Here is an 18,584-nt window from a genome sequence, read left to right as displayed (position 1 = left end):
ACTACACCTGTTTTTTGTTGTTTGTTTGGGTTTTGTTTTGGAGGGTTTTTTTTAATAGTATTGGTAATGTTCTTGCACTTTTTACTAATTTGTTGCTAATTTCAGGGTTATTTCTTCTTAAGTAGCTGATTGCCTTCCTCTTGTGTTTTTGAAAGAAATCAAGCCAATTTGCGTTTCAAAGGGTTAACTTTAACAAACTGGCTCAGGCAATGTGATGAGAGTCCATGCGAGACATTTACTTACAGGTTTAATGTGTAGGATTTAGTGGAGTCTAGCTGCGAGGTAGCAAAACTGAAATTTCTCCAGTGTGCCAAATGTGTAGGAGAACTACTGAGGCCCATGCAAAGAAGTGAAAACACAAACGACCCCAATTTAGAGCCGGAGTTTGGTTTGCTCATTCTGGGCTACTATAGAACAACATGGCGGACTCCACAGAAGAAGATCAATCTTATGTATACATAAACAGCTCATTCTAAGGTCACAAAAAAAGATTTTCATTTTCAGGTGATTATAGACTAATGAAAACAGAGCTGTGGATATTATATTCCATTTCTGCCAACAGATGCCCCTAAATCCTACACACTTGACCTTTGAAACATTAAATTACTGTTCATGCAAAACAAAGCATTGTGTGTGTGTGTGTGTGTGTGCGTGCACTGTGGAGGTGTTGATGGTGCAAACCAAAATTATGAGAATGCAAGGTGGATGTCAGCTGTAGGAATAGACAGTGAGCACGTGGACCAGCTTTACAGTACAAGGGCCCAGGTGAGTTGGATCAAGCTGAAAAAGCTGTGTTCACCAACCACACCTTAAAGGTCCTATATTATATAGGGTCAGACTTCCATTTCTTTTTTTTAAAAATATAAATCAGGTAAAGGGGCTGTATAAATACTGTGAAATTATCAAAATAATCAATCCACAGTGAAATGCACAGTCTGAGTTCAGAAACTGTGCCTTTAAACAAGCTGTCAGATTTGAATTTGTGATGTCACAAATATACTATACAAGCCGTTTTAAACTTGAAACAAATATTATAAATTTGTATTTCCTGTTCGAATGCTTTGCAGTTCATGTGAATGACATCAGCTGACAGGACGAAAACACGGACCCAATCTATCGCCACGCAATACAATTTCAGTGAAAAGATGTATCTATAAATATAGAAAGTGCAGCTACAGTGCTGTTAGTCATTCCCTTGGCTGTAATGGCGGTGCAGAAACGCCAAGAGCAGAGAGGAAGACCGACCAGAGCAGAAAGGGCTTTTTTTGGAGGGGGGGCTTGGAGATAGGCACTAAAACAGGTTTAAGACAGAGGATAAATACTGGTATATTCAGGTGGACAGTGGAAGAGAAGTTGTGTTTTTTGAACACTGAAGCATGAAACACAATCTAGCAGAAACCCAGAATAACAGTATGAACCTGAAAATGAGCACAATTTGGGACCTTTAAAGGTATATACAGTCACATTACATGTCTGAACTACAGTATGATTATTCACTCCCTTTCCTGTTAACTGTGGCCAATACAGCAGACACAGTTAGGCATGTTTCTGTAGCTTCTTCAGCCAGTGCCAGCAGATCTACAGGTCAGTGTTCATGATCATATGATTTTGATATTCATGGCTAAAAAAAACAACCCAAAAAACAATAACTTCTCATTGCAAAAGTTAGAATTATGCTTTTTCCACTTTGCCTTGTGCAATATCACACTACCAGACTACAAATCCCAGCATTGTTTTCATATAATCTAAAAAGCTGTGATTGCTCTGTTCAATGTTTATCACTGTTACATCCTTTTTGGAGCAGCGTGGGGGCAACTTTGACTGAGCTGAAGGTTTATATGACTGCAAAAAGCTCCACCCATCGTCGGTTACGATAACTTAAAACAAGTGTGCAATAAAAAATATAAACAAATAACTAGAGGAATTCACAGAGCTTGCACTCTGTTCATTTTCAACGATGCAGAAGTGAAATGACTGATTATTGTAATTTCATTATATTTGGAGGAGCCAAACATGATTACAAACACTGATTTCCCTACCCAAAATTGTAGGAACGTGAGGTCCATGTTAAAACGGGCTTTCTGAGCCCAGCAGGCACCTCCATTGAGCACATACTTTATAAAGGGTTACAGAGGAAAGACAGCAGTATTTGCTGTATGTGACAAATTACAAAAATCTTTAGGTGCAAGGCTTATTTGATATTGTGTAACAAACCAAACACCACTAATACAACTGGAACAGTAAACCCTGAATTTAGACTTAAGGAATTCAGTTCTGCGTGCTGTTTTGTCTGTTAAAAAGCCAGCCGTAAGGTAAATGCTGAGAAATCATCTACACTGAAACAGTGGCGGTGATGTTTGTGTTCTCACAGGCAGATGCTGGAGGAGCTGATGGGTGGTGCATGTATCAGTGGCGTGCATCCTGCAGTTTATTTTGCTGTTGCTGCTCGAGGTGGTGCTGAGCGGTGACAAAGAGACGTCTGACAGCATCCATCACGAGACTCCTGTGTCTTTCCTGCCCTGAGCAAACATCTGACAGTGGGGACAGCTTCATTTCATGCCATTTCTTATCAATATCTCATAACCTTTCACTGCCTGTGGCTTTTAGCAGACAAATGGAGGGCATGAATGATAAATCTTTTACACCACGTTGGAAATGATCCATCTTACACTGAAAACAGGATCGGATGAGTCAAGATGTCCCTTTGAATTTTTCGGATGACATCACTTGGTACATGGTTCACACGCAGAACTGAGGACTTTCATTACCAAGGATGCTGATACTAATTGAACATAACACACTAAATGGTGTGAATGGGTTCAGCAGCAAAGGCTCACTCACCCCCAGAGTGCTGGTTTGAGCAGAACGTCAGGAAGGTTTTGAATGAACCTTCACAATGTCAAAGAACATGCATGTTTTAAATATCCTAAACCCAAAGATTAACCCGTTGAAACCTGAGCAAATTCATCTGATTTCTTTCAAAAACATAGAGAGAAGGCAACGAGCAACTTAAGACATGGTGCAAAACGAACACAAAAGTTACAAGAAAATTACCTGAAAAAAAGGAAAAAGATATATCTTTATATCTTCTGTAGGTTTTTTTCTTTAGCATAAATATACAATAAAATATAATTATGTAAAAAAGTTTGGCTGATGAGTGCTACTTCACATGTAGGTTTCAAAAACCAGTGCTCTTTGGATCCAAGTACAGATATGACCAAAAAAGGAGGGAGAGGTTAGACTTATTTTTTTCTTTTGTCAATGAGTCAAAACCAAGAAATACCATTTTGCAAAAGTTAAAAAGCCCCTATTTTTTTTTAAAGATAATTTTACAATAATCTATAATAAACTTCTGTTTTCTAAAATCAATTTTTGCGCATTTTTCTACTTATTTCTTACAATTTGTGGGACATTTCTCACCATGTTGGCCATCGCCTTTTCCCCGTTTTAGACAAAAATCAAAGCAATTCACTCTGGTTTCTAAGGGACTTTCAAAGCTTGTGAAAAGCGTCTGAACGCACAAGAAAACAAATGGGAATCCAGATTTCAGTGGGTTAAAAATTATAATTTTCAGTATCTACAAGAGAGGGAATTCCCACCCCCATGAGCACTGCACACTGCTTTGATTCAGTAATCAGTACTTCAAATAAAAAGCCTTAACTATAGCTTAATTCTTAAAAACAAGACCACAGAACACAACTAAACCACACAGATTTAACAATTTTAAAACCCTTAATTTTTGTGCATTAATGGAGCATTTGTGCTTTTACTTTAAGAGGAATGTGTTCCCTTTATTTTGGAGTTTGTCTGCACATACATCTTAAGCACCTGCTTTATGTTAGTCAGATCAATTTCAGAATTTTAAGAGCATTTTTGAACACAGCACAGGTTAGATGAGATCATTGCCACTGGCACATTAACTCTTTGCCATCAACTCAGTCTCACTTTAAAGGAAGACTACAAACACAAAATAACCATTTGTAAATCAATTAGTCGTGCTGCGTTACCTTGAATTCGTGAAGAAAACTGTTTTTCTCACATGCATCCATGGAAAATGTTTATTTATTGGGGACCACGTTTAATAACGAAACCATATCCAAAACATTCATTTACAAACTCTCACAGAACTTGAGAGCAACAGCATAATCCAAGAGTCATTTATCCAGTTGCATGCTCAGTACTTTCCAAACATGCATTTTGTAGTTGATGTAGTTTTGCAGTTGTAACTTTGTCCAGTTAATAAGTCTTTGGTCCCCATTATTAATGAAAGCATGCAAGAAAAATAATTTCTCTTTTTGAGTTTAGGTAACATGGTATGACCAATTTACCAAAGGTGGTATTTTTATTGGAATATTCTTTCAAGGAGCAATAGACAGACCAGCGACCAGCTCCAATTCTGGTAACACTTGGTCCAGTGGAAAGGCTCGAGGTATTACCTTATTTATACCAGACATACAGCTTTTCGGGTAGGACGCAGGAGTACTCTCAGGAAACCCATGTGAATATAGAGTACGTTCATAACTTCAAACAGAAAGATCACTTCTGAAGCAGAAGACAGTGTGAACCACAAACTGTCACCCATGCAGTGCATGCTTTACTAGTGCCATCCTCTAAGCCTTACTGTCCCACAGTCTGATGCTTTATGTTCTCAACTAACCCATTTCAACGGTCAATATTTAGACCCAGTGCTTTATTTTCCCGGCTATAACATTAACTATTATATCCGTCTACCAACCAAATTATGAATGAAATGTGACAAACACCTGTGATTTTGTCTTTACATTTTATTCACCTTTTATTACAAACAGCCCATCAGAGGAAACACAGGAGAACCTGCAAGACAAAAAAAGGCTGCAGGTCAGTGGCTGCAGCTAACAAAGAAAAAGACTCGTGCAGATCTACCATTTCAATCACTGTACCTGATTATGCTTTCTCTGCTGCTGCCTCCTCATCTCCACCCTTGGTGTTACGTGTGTAAATCAGCTGCGCTCTGTGTTTGGACACCAGTTTGATCATGCCTGGAAGACAAAACAGAACCACCTTCTGTCAACCAATTCTAATTTTACATTAACATTTACTTATTTATGCTGTGCTGCAACTTGCTTGACCAGTGAATGTGTGCATCAGATCATGTTATATGTCCGACTGAAAGTGTCTCAATGCCGTAGTTACACAGAGATAACGGATCAATCGGTGGCTAAAATCGTTTATGCTTTATATGGATGAATGCAGTTTAACACAGTAGTTCAAGCCCCTACTTCAATGCAGTTTGCAATTAATTTAGAGAAAAGAAATGAACCAAACAGACGGCAGAATCATCTGTTACAGGCAGCAGGTTTCATACAGGAGACACTGAACCAAGCTCTCCACACTTTATATTTTTGTATCTTTATAGTTTGCTTGACATCTGGTGGGATGCAACAATGCATACATTATTAAAATGTTTTTGAAATAGCATTCCCCGCTGTACTTCTTACTTTCACTGAGCAATTTTAACTTTGAAAACTTTAAAGAGAATTTCAAAAGAAGTGACAAAGAAATTGTGGCTGTGATTAGTGATTGTCGCAGTAGTCATACTTCTTATCAACCATGCAAAGCTCTCTTTTCATACCTGATGAAATGGATACAAAAACATTTTGACTTGGATACTTTGTGTGTAAGCATTTATAAATGTTAGACACAGCAAGCGAGCGGTGCTGATGACTGTGGGGCACACTGATGGGATAAGCTTAATGTTGCATCACAATGTTTTACATGGCAAAATGTGTTATTGTTGCTGTAAGAACCATCTCCACCTCTGTCTCCAATGCAAAAGATGTATTCTGGCAGATGGGATTACTGAAGACGTCAAAGCAAACACAGAGCTCTAACCTTCAACTTCTAAACAACTTTTTCCTTTATCCGCTTTTTAAAGTCCTGACATTTTCGTTGTAAACACGTGAACATATAACTTCTGCTCCTTTAGTTAAAATTCCCCTTTCCACAAAAATAATACTGACCAACAATTTTTTTTGTTCAGGACACTACCTGTAACATAAATAGCAAAAACGCTAAAATATTGCCATTAAAAGCTGCAAAATAATACTTAGATTGCAGGATCACATCATCTATTCAATGAACAGATGAAAAGGGATCTTTATTGAGTTCATCTTAATAGTAACTACTATGTATGCTGTAACAATCTTAGATTCAAATTTTAACCAACATTTACTATACACACAACCAGAAAATGAGTGTAGGAGGGTGCAAACCAAACCTTAACCACTCTACCTTGGTGCATGCTCTACGAATACTGCACATCAAGACTATCATATAATGGGTTTTACTTTAAACAGCTGTAACTGATTTGAATGCAGGTATTTTGTCAGATCGAGTGTGCACCACTGAAGGGACACACAAATTCACCTTTGGCGAGCAGCTCCTGGAGGGCATTCCTGGCCAGGGAGCCACGGATCTTAAGCCTCTCAGACACCACAGCGGGGGTGATGAGCTTGTAGTTGGGGACTTCTTTGTACAACTTGTCGTAGGTTGCCTTGTCGAACAGGACCAGGTTGTTGAGCTTATCCCTCACTTTTCCCTTGGACCACTTCTGCTCAGGATCAGAGAAATATTGTCTTTTAGAAAAGCTCAAAAGTGCACCTGGTGGAAAATTAAGCAGCAGCCACATCACATGTGAAGGGCCAATTTTGGATGAATATTAACCGCTGCGTACCTTCTTTTTGGCTTTGCCTCCAGACTTGTTGACTGGGTCCTTGTCCTTCTTGGACTTCCCAGTGTCCTTCTTCTTATCTTGTTTGGGAGGCTGAAAACAAATAAGTTTATTTACTTAACAGTGGCATACAGTTAGACTGAGACATGTGGTTCATATCAACACATGCTTCGCCGCTGGTCTACTATAAATATAAAGATGCTTTTGCAGGGGAAGCCCGGCTGACAGACGGAACCAGCAGCCGCTGGTTTAACTGTGCTGGCCGGCATGGGACGGCCTAGTCTGTGTTCTCTGGGCGCTTCATGCTGACTATTAGCAGTTATTATTCTCATTGTTACAATAAGAGCGCACTGTAATAGCCTTCGGTGTTGCCGTCATGTGTTTATCGAAAGATAAAGTTGTCGTTTATGCAGAAAAATACATGAAATCGTTGCTCGGCTTATTTCCACAGCGACTGTATCACGACAGCGTGGTAAAATTAGCAAGCTAGCTGAGTAGCGAGTAGCTAGCTAGCTAACTAGCCAGCTACTAAAAGAGTCATATTTAACCGCTAGTTTCTTCATTCACAGACTTTTATCACATCGTAGGAAAGCGTAGTGCTTTAACCAGATGACCCGGACAGTTAGAACTCCACATAAATCACAGACACGTTAAAAATATCTAATTTCTTTCGACAAAACGTGTAATAGCTATCCTCACCATGTTTCCTCGTCAAGATGTCGGAGCGAAAGGAAGTTCACCCGTGCAAGCGCCCCTTAGACAACCCGTATACGCGGAAATGGACTCGGGGGTTATGGGAAATTGAGTTCTTCCGTGTTTAATCGTTTTTAGGCCGTTATATTGGGTCGCCAAATTCCTGAACATATATATACCAACACATCTGAGATTCAAACGAAGATATAAGTCACAGAAAAGATAGAAATCGCTCAAAAAAATCCAACGTGGTTAAATATCAGCTTATTTAGCTTTGTTGGTGTTTTTGACACTTTGAGGTCACGTGACACTTTTGTCAGCTGAGCAAGGACGTCGCAAAGATGGTGATCTTCAGTGTGTATGTGGTGAACAAGGCTGGAGGTTTAATTTACCAATATGACAATTATGTCCCCAGAGCGGAGGCCGAGAAAACCTTCAGCTATCCTTTAGATTTGGTGCTCAAGCATCACGATGAAAAGGTGGTCGTATCGTTTGGACAGCGGGACGGAATCAGAGGTAACATTTAAGAGCATAGCGTTAGCTCGTTTTGCTATCTGCCATTCCTACCTGTGGTTTTGGGGAAGATGCAGACAGATCATGATGGTGTTATATTTATTATCTTAGTATTATATAGTGGTCCCGTTTATGTTTTGCCATGTTATTATTTAATAAACTTGACACTTTTATCTGTTTTATATTCAAGAGTTTGTTATAACGGCATTCAACCTGTTTTATATGACATCATTTGTTTTATTAACGTCTTGTCTGCTTATACGTGTGGTTATTTATTTTAATCTTAATTTCTATCCGGTTAAATTGGGTTTTTTCTTTTTTCCACACTTTAATTACCTATTTATGAAATTGTATTTTTTAACTTGCACTCTCATACGTGTATGCATTACTATTTTATTCTTGTGCTTTAATGTGCTGGAGCTTGAGAAGTGGTATATAAATAAAGATTATTGTTATTATTTATTTTGGATAGTTTCCTATGGTAAAACATTAGCTAAAATGTTTTCTGCAGTCATTCTGCATGAGGATAAATTTTGCATTGAAAGTGGCCTCACTGTAACGTTGCAGATTTGAAAATTCAGTTGTATATGATCTGTGGTTTAAGTATTTCACAATCAGGCTGCATGTATTTTCATAGTCTAACTTTACACTGTGTTTTCTAAAATTGAAGTATCTGTGTTGTCATCCTCCAGTGGGCCATGCAGTGCTGTCCATCAATGGTGTTGATGTGCTTGGCAAGAACACAGCAGACGGAAAGGACATCCTTGAATACTTGAAGGATCCCTCTAATTACCCAGTGTCTATTCGCTTCGGACGGGCACGCCTGAGCTCCAATGAGAAGCTGATGCTGGCATCTATGTTCCACTCGTGAGTCGTACCCATGTTTCACAGAGAGCTCTGGGTCTGATGTGTTTCTTACTGGGGAAACATCTGTTTTTCTACCTTGATTCCAGTTTTGATATCCCCAGATAAATCAGGGATGCTGAGTACCAATCCAGTACCAGTGTTATTTCCCCCCTTATTAGAACTGACTAAGAGCACTCCTCTATAATGAGAAGTTTTAAGTACATTTCAGTTCACAGCTTTGAGTGAAGGACGCCCATGGATGGATTAATGGACAGGCCTACTAGGAACAGGCTTAGGGGCCCAAAGTGTCAGGGGCCCTTTGGCCATCACCTGCAAAATGTCACTCAAATGAACATAAAGCAACTACAAAGTGGCACTATAAGAACGCAGAGATGCAAAACAGATGGAAAGATATAAAAAACTACTGCAAGGATATGCAAAGTAACGATAAAGAAATTCAATGTGGACAAAATGACCACAAATAGAATAAAAATGACTACATAAAGACATAAAGTGATAACAAAAAAGGGCAAAACCAGGGCCTACCGTTGATTGTGATGCATTAGCCTTAAGCGGATCAAGTCACATTGGAATCTGCTCACTGAAGTTCATTTTAGCACAAATCGGTACAGAGGGATTCCTGTCTAAAGCATTAAATTGCCCATCTCTGTGTTCCCCAGCTTGTTTGCCATAGGTTCACAGTTGTCTCCTGAAGTTGGCAGTTCTGGGATTGAGATGCTAGAGACGGACGTTTTCAAACTCCACTGCTTCCAGACTCTCACAGGTCAGTAAACTAAGTGTTAATGTCAGTGAATCAAAGACTCATGCAATAATTTTGTTGTCAGACATGAGCCACTGATGTTATCTAGTCTCATTAAAAATCCACCCACTAATCCTTATAAAACAACCCCTCAGCATGACACATCTACGTATTGTATGTTTGACAGTGGTTATTTGAAAACTGACTTCTTTCTCACTGCGTTTCCTTTCAGGGATAAAGTTCATTGTGCTGGCGGACCCTCGGCAATCTGGTATTGATGCGCTATTGCGGAAGATTTATGAGATCTATTCAGATTTTGCCCTCAAGAACCCGTTTTATTCTCTGGAAATGCCAATCAGGTAACTGAGAGATTCAGGGAAATGCTGTGTTTAGCACTTGGTAGATTTCAGATTAAAGTGTCTAATGTCTAACACCCACACATCCAATCCCTTGTGCCCTTTGATGTGACCTTCAGTGTTTGATTTTCAGGTGTGAACTCTTTGACCAGAATCTGAAGAGCGCGCTGGAGATTGCAGAGAAAGCCGGAAACTTTGGAGCTGGATCTTGAACCAGAGAAGACTAAAGAGAATGAGCTATAATTTCTAACAGATTCACTGACTTCGTATGAAAGTGGTTGAAGTTCAGTTGGTGAGAGAAAGTTGGTCTCCACGTTGGTATCAGACTGGCAGTTGACACATTGTAAATACGTTGTTTTGTAAATACTTGATTAAATGACATTCTGTAAAAGTTTCACATCGTATTTGTTTTTGGCTGCATTTACATTGAATTAATGAGTGATTTAAATGTAGTCCACTTGGCATTGAGGTTAAACTGTGAAAGTGACTGAAAAAAACTGAAGAAATCATTTATTCAAGCCTTGACTGTTTTTCATAAGGAAGACCTCATGTTTTGCTTTATACAAAAAAAAACAAAAAACGTAAGTGTTGTAATTCCATTAATGATTCAATATTAAAGTTAACAGATATTGTATAATATGCCAGTTTCTGAACTACATTCCAGTTGTGCTGTTATAGAAATCCGTAGTTGCCTTTGGAGGGAAAAACTTTCTCCAGTTGTGTTTTTGCCACATTAAGTGACAAACAGTCACTGACTGCAGTCATTTACATTATCTTATTGAGTCACAGATTCCAATATAGAATGTAGACAAGCTCTAAAAACTGATTTTTGAGGAAAAGGCACTCAACAGAGCTTCATTTATGTCTGTCTGCTGGAAGAGAAAATACTGTGGTATAAAAAAAAAAAAATCAAGTATGAAAAACCCGACAATACAATGATGGCTCAAAGTACCCAGTTTTCCTCTGGGTGCAGAGGATGAGGTTTAGTGATGTTTTAGTCGGCCTTCTTGGACACGTGACCCATCTTGGTGCGGATGTTGCGCAGCAGGAAGTATCCAAGAGCGGTGACACCACAGATGACCTCTGCTACCCAGAAGGCCGTTTCCCAGCCGTGGTGCTTGGCTATGGTGCTGAATGGTAGGCCTGACAGGAAGCCACCAACTGAGGAGAACACAAAAAGATAAATTTACTCCCAAGGATTAGAGAATATAAAATGTGCATCTACTGGAATAGAAGCGAAACTAAGTAAAAGGTATCCTTAAGAATCTCTATGTCTACGCTTCCATTGTCGGTGTAAAGGCATTTAGCAATAGCTGTATGTCAGGCTCCGTATGTGGAGTTGATGTATAATGTGGCTCTGAAATGAAAATCAACTTACTGTTGGCCATCAGGGCAACAATAGCATGTGATGTCCCACAGTAGTTGGATGGGGCACTCTCATTGGCTATGACTCCAAATAAAGCTATTGGTCCATAAGAGGAGAAACCAAAAGCAGCACCCAAGCTGAGGATCCACACCTGAAGGTACAAAAGAGAGGTGCAGCCATGAGGTCGACACGCATCACAGAAGCTCTCAGTGATCACTTATTGTCGAGTGGGGTGTCGGTGTTAGAGCAGATACCTTTGAGCTGTCAGGAGTCACTGTGACTCTGAACAGGTACATGGACACAAACATTCCCGCCATCATGCAGATCAGGATGAAATGCCGAGGATTGCCGTAGATTCTCATGCCTTGCTGTACCAAAAAAGGAAGACAAAGAAACATTTTTTCTGGTTTCTATTGTTGCTTATTCCAATCAGAAACCAAAAAGACCAAATGACTATTTATGCCATTTACAGGGCTGTGAGACATTTGAGACTTGGAATGTGCAAAAAGGTGGTCCTAACATTTTTACCCTCTGCGTACTGAGCAAATCTACTCATTTCTTGCAATGTGTGGGACACTTAATGCCAAGTTCCTCATTGCCTTTTTATCATGCTCCTGAAAAATTGCCCCAATTTACTCAGTGTTCAAAGGCCTAAATACCTGTCGCCAGGTAGGTGCCACCTGACCTGGTCGCCAGGTGGCAGACTGTTTATGCACACGTCCATAAACGTCCCGAACACAGAAAATATGAAGAAAATAAGAAATACAGGCAGAAAGCAAAGTCTTTGCAGATAAATACACACATTTTGATAGAGAGAGATTACTTCTGTATACGTCTATAGATAGTCTTTATTTTTAGAAAAATCCTGCATAGCAGAAAGACAAACGCAATCCAGGAATAATCAATGTGCTTGTTGATTATCATGAAGTTGCACTTTGCCAATTCTTCCCTACTTGCCCAACAAATCTTTTGAAAATGTGGCAACCATATTGTCCAAATAATATAGTCACTTTTGGTGCACATTGCTGATAGTGGAGGCAAATCGCTGCAAAAATATACCTGAATATGTGCAAAAGACTTCATGTTGCACAAGACAAAAACAACTAGGTCAGTAAGCATACCTACAGAATCCACACGGCATTTCCAAAATCAATCAAACAAAAAGCAGTTAAATGAATTCAGATGTGTACTAGACAGAAACTCACTTTGGCCACCGCCTTGTCAGAGAAGTAACCCGCGGCGAGGCTGCCCAACAGCCCTCCAACCTCCAGGGCACTCATGTATGAGCTACCTATGAAAAAGAATACAGCGATTCACAAGAAATTAATAGCTGACACAACTGAACTATCACCATGTTTTTCTACAGGAATGTCTACAATCTCCTCCATACCCATAAGTGTGGACTGGCCCTTGTCCTGAATGAGAAACAGCTGGCCCCAGTCAGTGCAGACTGTCTTCACCCCGAACACCACCAGGTAGGACACAGAGAGCAGCCACAGGTAGGGTGACAGCAGGAACTCGGACAGGGTGCTTTCATCACTGGAGGATCCTGGACAGGAAGCAGGCAGAGTATTATTATACTGAGTTGTGGACTGGGAGGATCTCTGTTTGTTATCAGATTCATGCATAAAACATCTTTTTTAACTTTGCCTTTGTGTGAACCGGACACAGCTCACACAAATGTGAGGGAAACATTGGATACAGAGTCCATCATGTGGCCGACCTTTAGTCCCAACATGCTTTGCAAAAACAGACACACACACGCACGCACGTCTGGAACATGCACAGCTATATGTTAACCGAGTATTGCACATGTTTAAACAAATATACTGTGCCTTCTTTAGCAACAATCAGAGAAAACTTTATCACCCGTCAGTCTCACCTTTACTTTTCTTGGCTCCTGTATCTACATTTGGCAACCCCACATCCTTGGGCTCATTCTTGATGAGCAGCAGGCAACAAAAGGAGGCCGCCACACAAATCATCCCAGATACCGACAGTATCGTCCTCCAACTGTAGCTCTCGGTCAGCACAGTGGCGATAATGGGGCCCAAGCTGCCAGCCAGATTCATGCTGCAGGAGAGAACGGCCCACCATGTCCCGAACTGAGAGGGCTCAAACCACTGACAGCAGAGGAGAGGAAATAATGACATGACATTGTGACAGAGTTGACAGAAAGTGTCATTATCTTGCCTTTGATATACAGGAGGGACGGAATAATTGAGGCAGTGCAGCGTTCTGAATTGACAGCAGGTGATAACTGAATGATGGTCGTTTGACAGTTGTGATACTGGATGATGTGACAGGCTTCAAATCAGCGAGGTTTAACAAGGGAAGGAGGAAGACTTCACTCGTACTGTACGTACATCATAGCAACAGTTTCATCATGTCGGCTTGCACACACTGCTAACATCCACTGGTGAATTTAGGCTGTACAGCGATATTACATCTTTATTGTGACATAAGACTAGATATCATCTTAGATTTTGGATATCTCAATGTCGGAAGTGTTGTCTTTTCCTGGTTTTAAAGGCTGCATTACAGTAAACTCATTTTCTGAACTTGCCAGACAGCTCTAGCTGCTCTGTTATTTGCCTTCACTAACTTAGTCATTAAATTCACATTACTGATGATTATTTATCAAAAATCTCATAGTGTAAATATTTTGTGAAAAAACCCTACAATATCATCACAATATTGATATTGAGGCATTTGGTGTGTAAATATCATAATATTTGCTTTTTTCCCCTAATGCCCAGCTCTAAGGTGAATACTGAGGAACACTGCAACTGTATTGAGGTAAAACTAATTATTGTTTCTTTACAAACATATTAAAGCCCCTAAAAACACATTTTCTCAAATGGCATCTTCCTTTGAGCAGTAGGGCCTTACATAAACAGCCAATTTTCTGCCAAATCCAATCAGGACTTATCAACATGAATATAAAATGGGTCAACAGTGTTGTTTTACCGCACTCAAACAGTCCTGATGAAGGTTATCAATCTGATATGTTAAATGTAAAGGAGGAACAACACTTAATTTAAGAATTCCACATTTATTTTTTTATGGCCTAGTTGAATTAATATTTGTAAACTTGAGAGGGAAGTCTCAAACTTGTAATGTTATAGGGTATAAAGTCCGGAGCTGCTTCATGAACAGTGAATGGAAACCTGATTTTGTGGACCCAAATAATGCCTGTTTTCCTTTTTATACCCAAATGAGCTTTATTCTATAGTAGTGTTCTCAGTTTTAAAACAAAAAATATTCCCATATACTCAGAGCATCCCCCTGGGTGCGCTTATTGTCATCTAAAACACAATTCATTGTCTGTAAAGCAGCTCAACAATTTATACCATATGACATCACACATTCGTTTCTAAGCACTATACAGTTTTTTGGGATTTGTTGATGTTTATCAACAACATAAGTAATTTGAAAACTGGGCATAGTTCCCCTTTAAATTCCCAATAAATAATACATTTAACTCCTTATTTTTTGTGTATTATATGTATCTGACTTGGATTGTGCTTCTACCTCTAAGTGAACCCAGTTCAGTTAATAACTGGTTGTATTATGGCGCCTATTTGTCTTTATACCAGCAGAGAGAAAGAAAGCTCCTGAATGTGGTGTCAGTATTTTGCAGCACTGATATATATATAAATATGGCTTGTGGCTCAGGTACCTTGCGCAGCACCCTACCGCAGGGAGGCCAGCCGAGGCCCTGGCCCAGGCCGTTGAGAAACCACAGGGCAGAGAAGACAGCGACAGTGGAGGACCAGGAGAACACCACATTGATGCCTCCCACCATGCACAGGCCAATGGAGAAGAGCCAGCGGGCGCTGATCTGGTCCGAAAGCACGCCACTGATGAACTTACTGATAGCATAGGCCAAAGACTGACTACTGGTGATCATGCCTGAAGAAAGGGAGGGCAAGAGAAGAGGGGTTTACACAGAGCAGAGGTTTTTCTGCCCGTAAATATCTCTGACACACAGTTCTCTGTAATGTACACAGGTAATATATATCATATGTATTGCATGCATTGAAGTTATTCAGCATAAATTATGCAGTTTGGGACCTTTTCAGTTTTCAAGTTTTAAAAATAAAGAATGTAAAATTCTGCCTTTGTAACAGCATTGATTGTAATTTATGTTCCTTCTGGTTAACTACATGCAAAACATGATAATCGAGCACAAAATCATGCACAAAAAGAGTCTCATACCCAGATCATCCTTATCCAGCTTAATTTCTTGCATGAGAGAAGGCATCACAAAGGAGAAAGTCTTCCTGTTGAAGTAGTAAAGTGTGTAGCCCACAAACATAGCCATAAATATAGTGGCTCGGTAGTATCCATAATTCGCTTTAGCCATGACTCCAGAGTTAGTCCTAAAAAATGGCAAAAGTGGAGGAATAGAGGACAAATCCAGAGGAGGGAGCAGGCCCCTGCTGTTTGACAGACTTCTGCCTGTGACAGTGAACTTTGCAACAGGATCCAGTACAGAATCAGCTGCTTACAAGTGGAGATTTGCTCACAATCGGCAGGGGAGGTTAATGGTCAACTTCTCTGCCCCGGGGCTGATTTAATCTGAGTTGTTACCATGTGCTGCAGAACAGCCACAGGGTTTGGAGAAGAAAATCAATCAGTTTGTGACATCCACTATTGTTTTATTTAGTCAACTATTTATATAATGGTTCCTGTACTTGGACAATGAGCAAGGTATTCTTTTGTTTTATCTGTTGTTGATGGTCCATGTGAGGATGTTATGGAAGGAGTCCTCAGACTGATGTGGTTAATGATCTACTGTGGAGTCCAATAGTTGAAGCAGACCAGGGGGAGTCTCCTCCAAGTAGGTGTGTGAACTGTGATCTTCCACAGACCTACCAAGACAAATAATAGTACGTACAAAATGTAATCAACGTTGTAAAGCGAGAGATTACACTAGCGCTGTGGGTTTTGGCAAAAAAACAATGTAAATAAGACATGAAATTAAACTTCAAACACGAACAACAAGCTTAAAAACTTACACGAAAGGTCCTGCTGCAGAGCTCCGTGCTCGGGCCCAACGCCTCCGTCTGAGACTTTCAGGTCCCGAGCCTGAAGAAGGAAAAGTTAACTGTGAAGGCCAGACACCATCATCGGGATCCGATAACAAGCCTTCTTTCGTTTGGATAACATGAGTTGCGCAAACACCTCGGCGATCACGGAGGCTGTCGTGGAAATGAATGGACTTCCGGTTTACTCGGATACGTACGCAAAGAGGTGTGGAAACACACGACCTCCACCAACAACACCGAGGTAAACCTTAACGTTTCGATGTAACTGTAACTTTTAACGTTAAGTTAGGCGACGCACCTTTTAGCAGCAAACACGTTAACCACTGCTGACCTCGAGTGTGCTGATGTTAGCCAGCTATGCTAACGTTTAGCTTCAGCAAACTCAAGGTTAGTAACGTTACGTAAGTTATTTGCTGTTTGGCGTTACGTTACCTGACTTGACACGTTACATTTCTATCGGAGTATTAAGTATTAAGGTAGCATTGTTTACCTTGGTGTTTTCGGTGGAGGTCGTGTCGAAGAGGATTTCATGTAGTTATCTGCGATAGTCCCTTAACATAAACGTGAACAGGTTTAAACTTTGCTCAATGTGGAATTTTGGGGTTCAGATTTTGGTCCAAAACTTTAAATTTAATATGCTTCCTCTTGGAATCACTACGACGGAGGATTAGGGCCACATTAAGGAAAAAAAAAATTATTTACGAGATTAAAGTCATTAGTTACGAGAAAAAAGTCATTATTAATGAGAAAAAAGTCATTATTTACGAGATTAAACTCATTATTAACGAGAAAAAAGTCATTATTAACGAGAAAAAAGTCATTATTAATGAGAAAAAAGTCATTATTTACGAGATTAAACTCATTATTAACGAGAAAAAAGTCATTATTAACGAGAAAAAAAGTCATTATTAACGAGAAAAAAGTCATTATTTACGAGAATAAAGTCATCATATTCAAACCTGCTGCTTTTGGAAACACTTGTTAACATGAGGGCTACGGAGGATTTGGTTGAGTTGTCTTTTAGGATAGGTTTCACAAATAAGGAGATACTTAATCTTTTGGCACATCAGCATCACATTATCATAAGTATCAGGACTTTAAAAAGAATATGCAAGAAATTGCATCTTTTCCGGCGAAAGAACCAGTCGGACTTGGAGGATGTTGCTGCTTTTCTGGAGGGGGAAATGGCTGAACTGGTCAACTGCAGGGTTATCGTTGGATGCATATACAGGCTATTCAGAGGGGTTTCGTTGTGTCTCAAGAAACAAATCCTCCGTAGCCCTCATTTTGACAATGGTCTCCAAAAGCAGCAGGTTTGAATATTATGACTTTATTCTCATAAATAATTACTTTTTTCTCGTTAATAATGAGTTTAATTTCGTTAATAATGACTTTTTTCTCGTTAATAATGAGTTTAATCTCGTAAATAATGACTTTTTTCTCATTAATAATGACTTTTTTTCTCGTTAATAATGATTTTTTTCTCGTTAATAATGAGTTTAATCTCGTAAATAATGACTTTTTTCTTATTAATAATAATAATGACTTTTTTTCTCGTTAATAATGAGTTTTTTCTCGTTAATAATGAGTTTTTTCTCGTAACTAATGACTTTAATCTCGTAAATAATTTTTTTTTTTTCCCTTAATGTGGCCCTAATCCTCCGTCGTAGAATCCACCCCTCTTTGGATTGTGTGTATTGTCATGCGACGGCTCTCTCTACTGGTTGATTGTTTAACTACAAAAATAGCTATTTTTAAGACAATAATAGTTTGTGCTCTTACGTTAAATTCAAGAACATTAAATTCTAGAATGTTAGTTGAGGTGAAAATCCCGCAGTGTTAGTTACAACTTTAGAATGTAAAGTTCTAGAATGTTTGGTCGACAGTTACAGAATGCAAAGTTACAAATGTAGATTGTTAAATAAACTCTGGAATGTCAAGTTACATTCTAGAGTTTGACATTTCACATCACAGTCAGAGTTCTAGAACTAGAAACTTAAAATTCTAAATGTGTACTTTTTTTTTTTTTTTTAAAAGAATTCTAGAATTGTGAGCTCTAGAGAATGAGAATGTTAGACCTTAAATATTACATTACAATTCCAGAATTGTCCACTTATAAAGGTTTCTATAGAACTTTCATGGCTTTTATAAAGGTTTTTTTTATCATCAGTTTGTACACATTTTAGTAGTTAACTTGTCTTAGGATGGCTCTTAAGATCACAGGCACATTTCAAATTCCATTTTTTTCTTTTTGAGGCATTACTACTTCCTCGCACACAGACTGACT

The 18,584-nt window shown here is 39.2% G+C and overlaps 3 protein-coding genes across 3 annotated transcripts; 1 reads left to right on the top strand and 2 right to left on the bottom strand.

The window, feature by feature from the left end:
- Positions 1-4,769: 4,769 nt before the first annotated feature.
- On the bottom strand, positions 4,770-7,537 carry rps25 (ribosomal protein S25). The gene is made up of 5 exons (XM_042486694.2): positions 7,409-7,537; positions 6,713-6,802; positions 6,406-6,589; positions 4,920-5,018; positions 4,770-4,833 (listed from the first exon to the last, which is right to left on the bottom strand). The coding sequence occupies exons 1-4, from the start codon at positions 7,409-7,411 to the stop codon at positions 4,924-4,926; spliced, it is 372 nt and encodes a 123-aa protein (XP_042342628.1). The 5' UTR covers positions 7,412-7,537; the 3' UTR covers positions 4,770-4,833; positions 4,920-4,923.
- Positions 7,538-7,618: 81 nt separating this feature from the next.
- On the top strand, positions 7,619-10,271 carry trappc4 (trafficking protein particle complex subunit 4). Its single transcript, XM_042487311.2, has 5 exons — positions 7,619-7,918; positions 8,608-8,782; positions 9,442-9,545; positions 9,754-9,880; positions 10,011-10,271. The coding sequence occupies exons 1-5, from the start codon at positions 7,744-7,746 to the stop codon at positions 10,087-10,089; spliced, it is 660 nt and encodes a 219-aa protein (XP_042343245.1). The 5' UTR covers positions 7,619-7,743; the 3' UTR covers positions 10,090-10,271.
- A 94-nt stretch (positions 10,272-10,365) lies between these two features.
- Positions 10,366-16,486, bottom strand: slc37a4a (solute carrier family 37 member 4a). The gene is made up of 9 exons (XM_042487310.2): positions 16,268-16,486; positions 15,465-16,120; positions 14,926-15,158; positions 13,126-13,366; positions 12,634-12,792; positions 12,449-12,534; positions 11,498-11,611; positions 11,256-11,394; positions 10,366-11,038 (listed from the first exon to the last, which is right to left on the bottom strand). The coding sequence occupies exons 2-9, from the start codon at positions 15,610-15,612 to the stop codon at positions 10,872-10,874; spliced, it is 1,287 nt and encodes a 428-aa protein (XP_042343244.1). The 5' UTR covers positions 15,613-16,120; positions 16,268-16,486; the 3' UTR covers positions 10,366-10,871.
- Between the last annotated feature and the right edge of the window lie 2,098 nt (positions 16,487-18,584).

The sequence above is a fragment of the Plectropomus leopardus genome, chromosome 6 (assembly GCF_026936395.1).
Source record: "Plectropomus leopardus strain MGB_pleo_1.0 chromosome 6, ASM2693639v1, whole genome shotgun sequence".
Classification (NCBI taxonomy): domain Eukaryota; kingdom Metazoa; phylum Chordata; class Actinopteri; order Perciformes; family Serranidae; genus Plectropomus; species Plectropomus leopardus.
The sequence above is the reverse complement of the archived record's forward strand: the minus strand, read 5'-3'. Positions and strand labels throughout refer to the sequence as shown.

What these genes read in the sequence shown, in the direction of transcription:
- rps25 (XM_042486694.2), bottom strand. An exon ending in GAGGCAAAGCCAAAAAGAAG is followed by an intron (nt 6,590 to 6,712) that starts GTACGCAGCGGT and finishes GATCCTGAGCAG; the next exon opens with AAGTGGTCCAAGGGAAAAGT. An exon ending in CCAGGAGCTGCTCGCCAAAG is followed by an intron (nt 5,019 to 6,405) that starts GTGAATTTGTGT and finishes TTTGTCTTCCAG; the next exon opens with GCATGATCAAACTGGTGTCC.
- trappc4 (XM_042487311.2), top strand. Translation starts at nt 7,744, where the DNA reads ATGGTGATCTTCAGTGTGTATGTGGTGAACAAGGCTGGAGGTTTAATT. An exon ending in CTGGCATCTATGTTCCACTC is followed by an intron (nt 8,783 to 9,441) that starts GTGAGTCGTACC and finishes TGTGTTCCCCAG; the next exon opens with CTTGTTTGCCATAGGTTCAC. An exon ending in TCTCTGGAAATGCCAATCAG is followed by an intron (nt 9,881 to 10,010) that starts GTAACTGAGAGA and finishes TTTGATTTTCAG; the next exon opens with GTGTGAACTCTTTGACCAGA.
- slc37a4a (XM_042487310.2), bottom strand. Translation starts at nt 15,612, where the DNA reads ATGGCTAAAGCGAATTATGGATACTACCGAGCCACTATATTTATGGCT. An exon ending in CTGACAAGGCGGTGGCCAAA is followed by an intron (nt 11,612 to 12,448) that starts GTGAGTTTCTGT and finishes TTTTTGGTACAG; the next exon opens with CAAGGCATGAGAATCTACGG. An exon ending in TGTTGCCCTGATGGCCAACA is followed by an intron (nt 11,039 to 11,255) that starts GTAAGTTGATTT and finishes TGTTCTCCTCAG; the next exon opens with TTGGTGGCTTCCTGTCAGGC.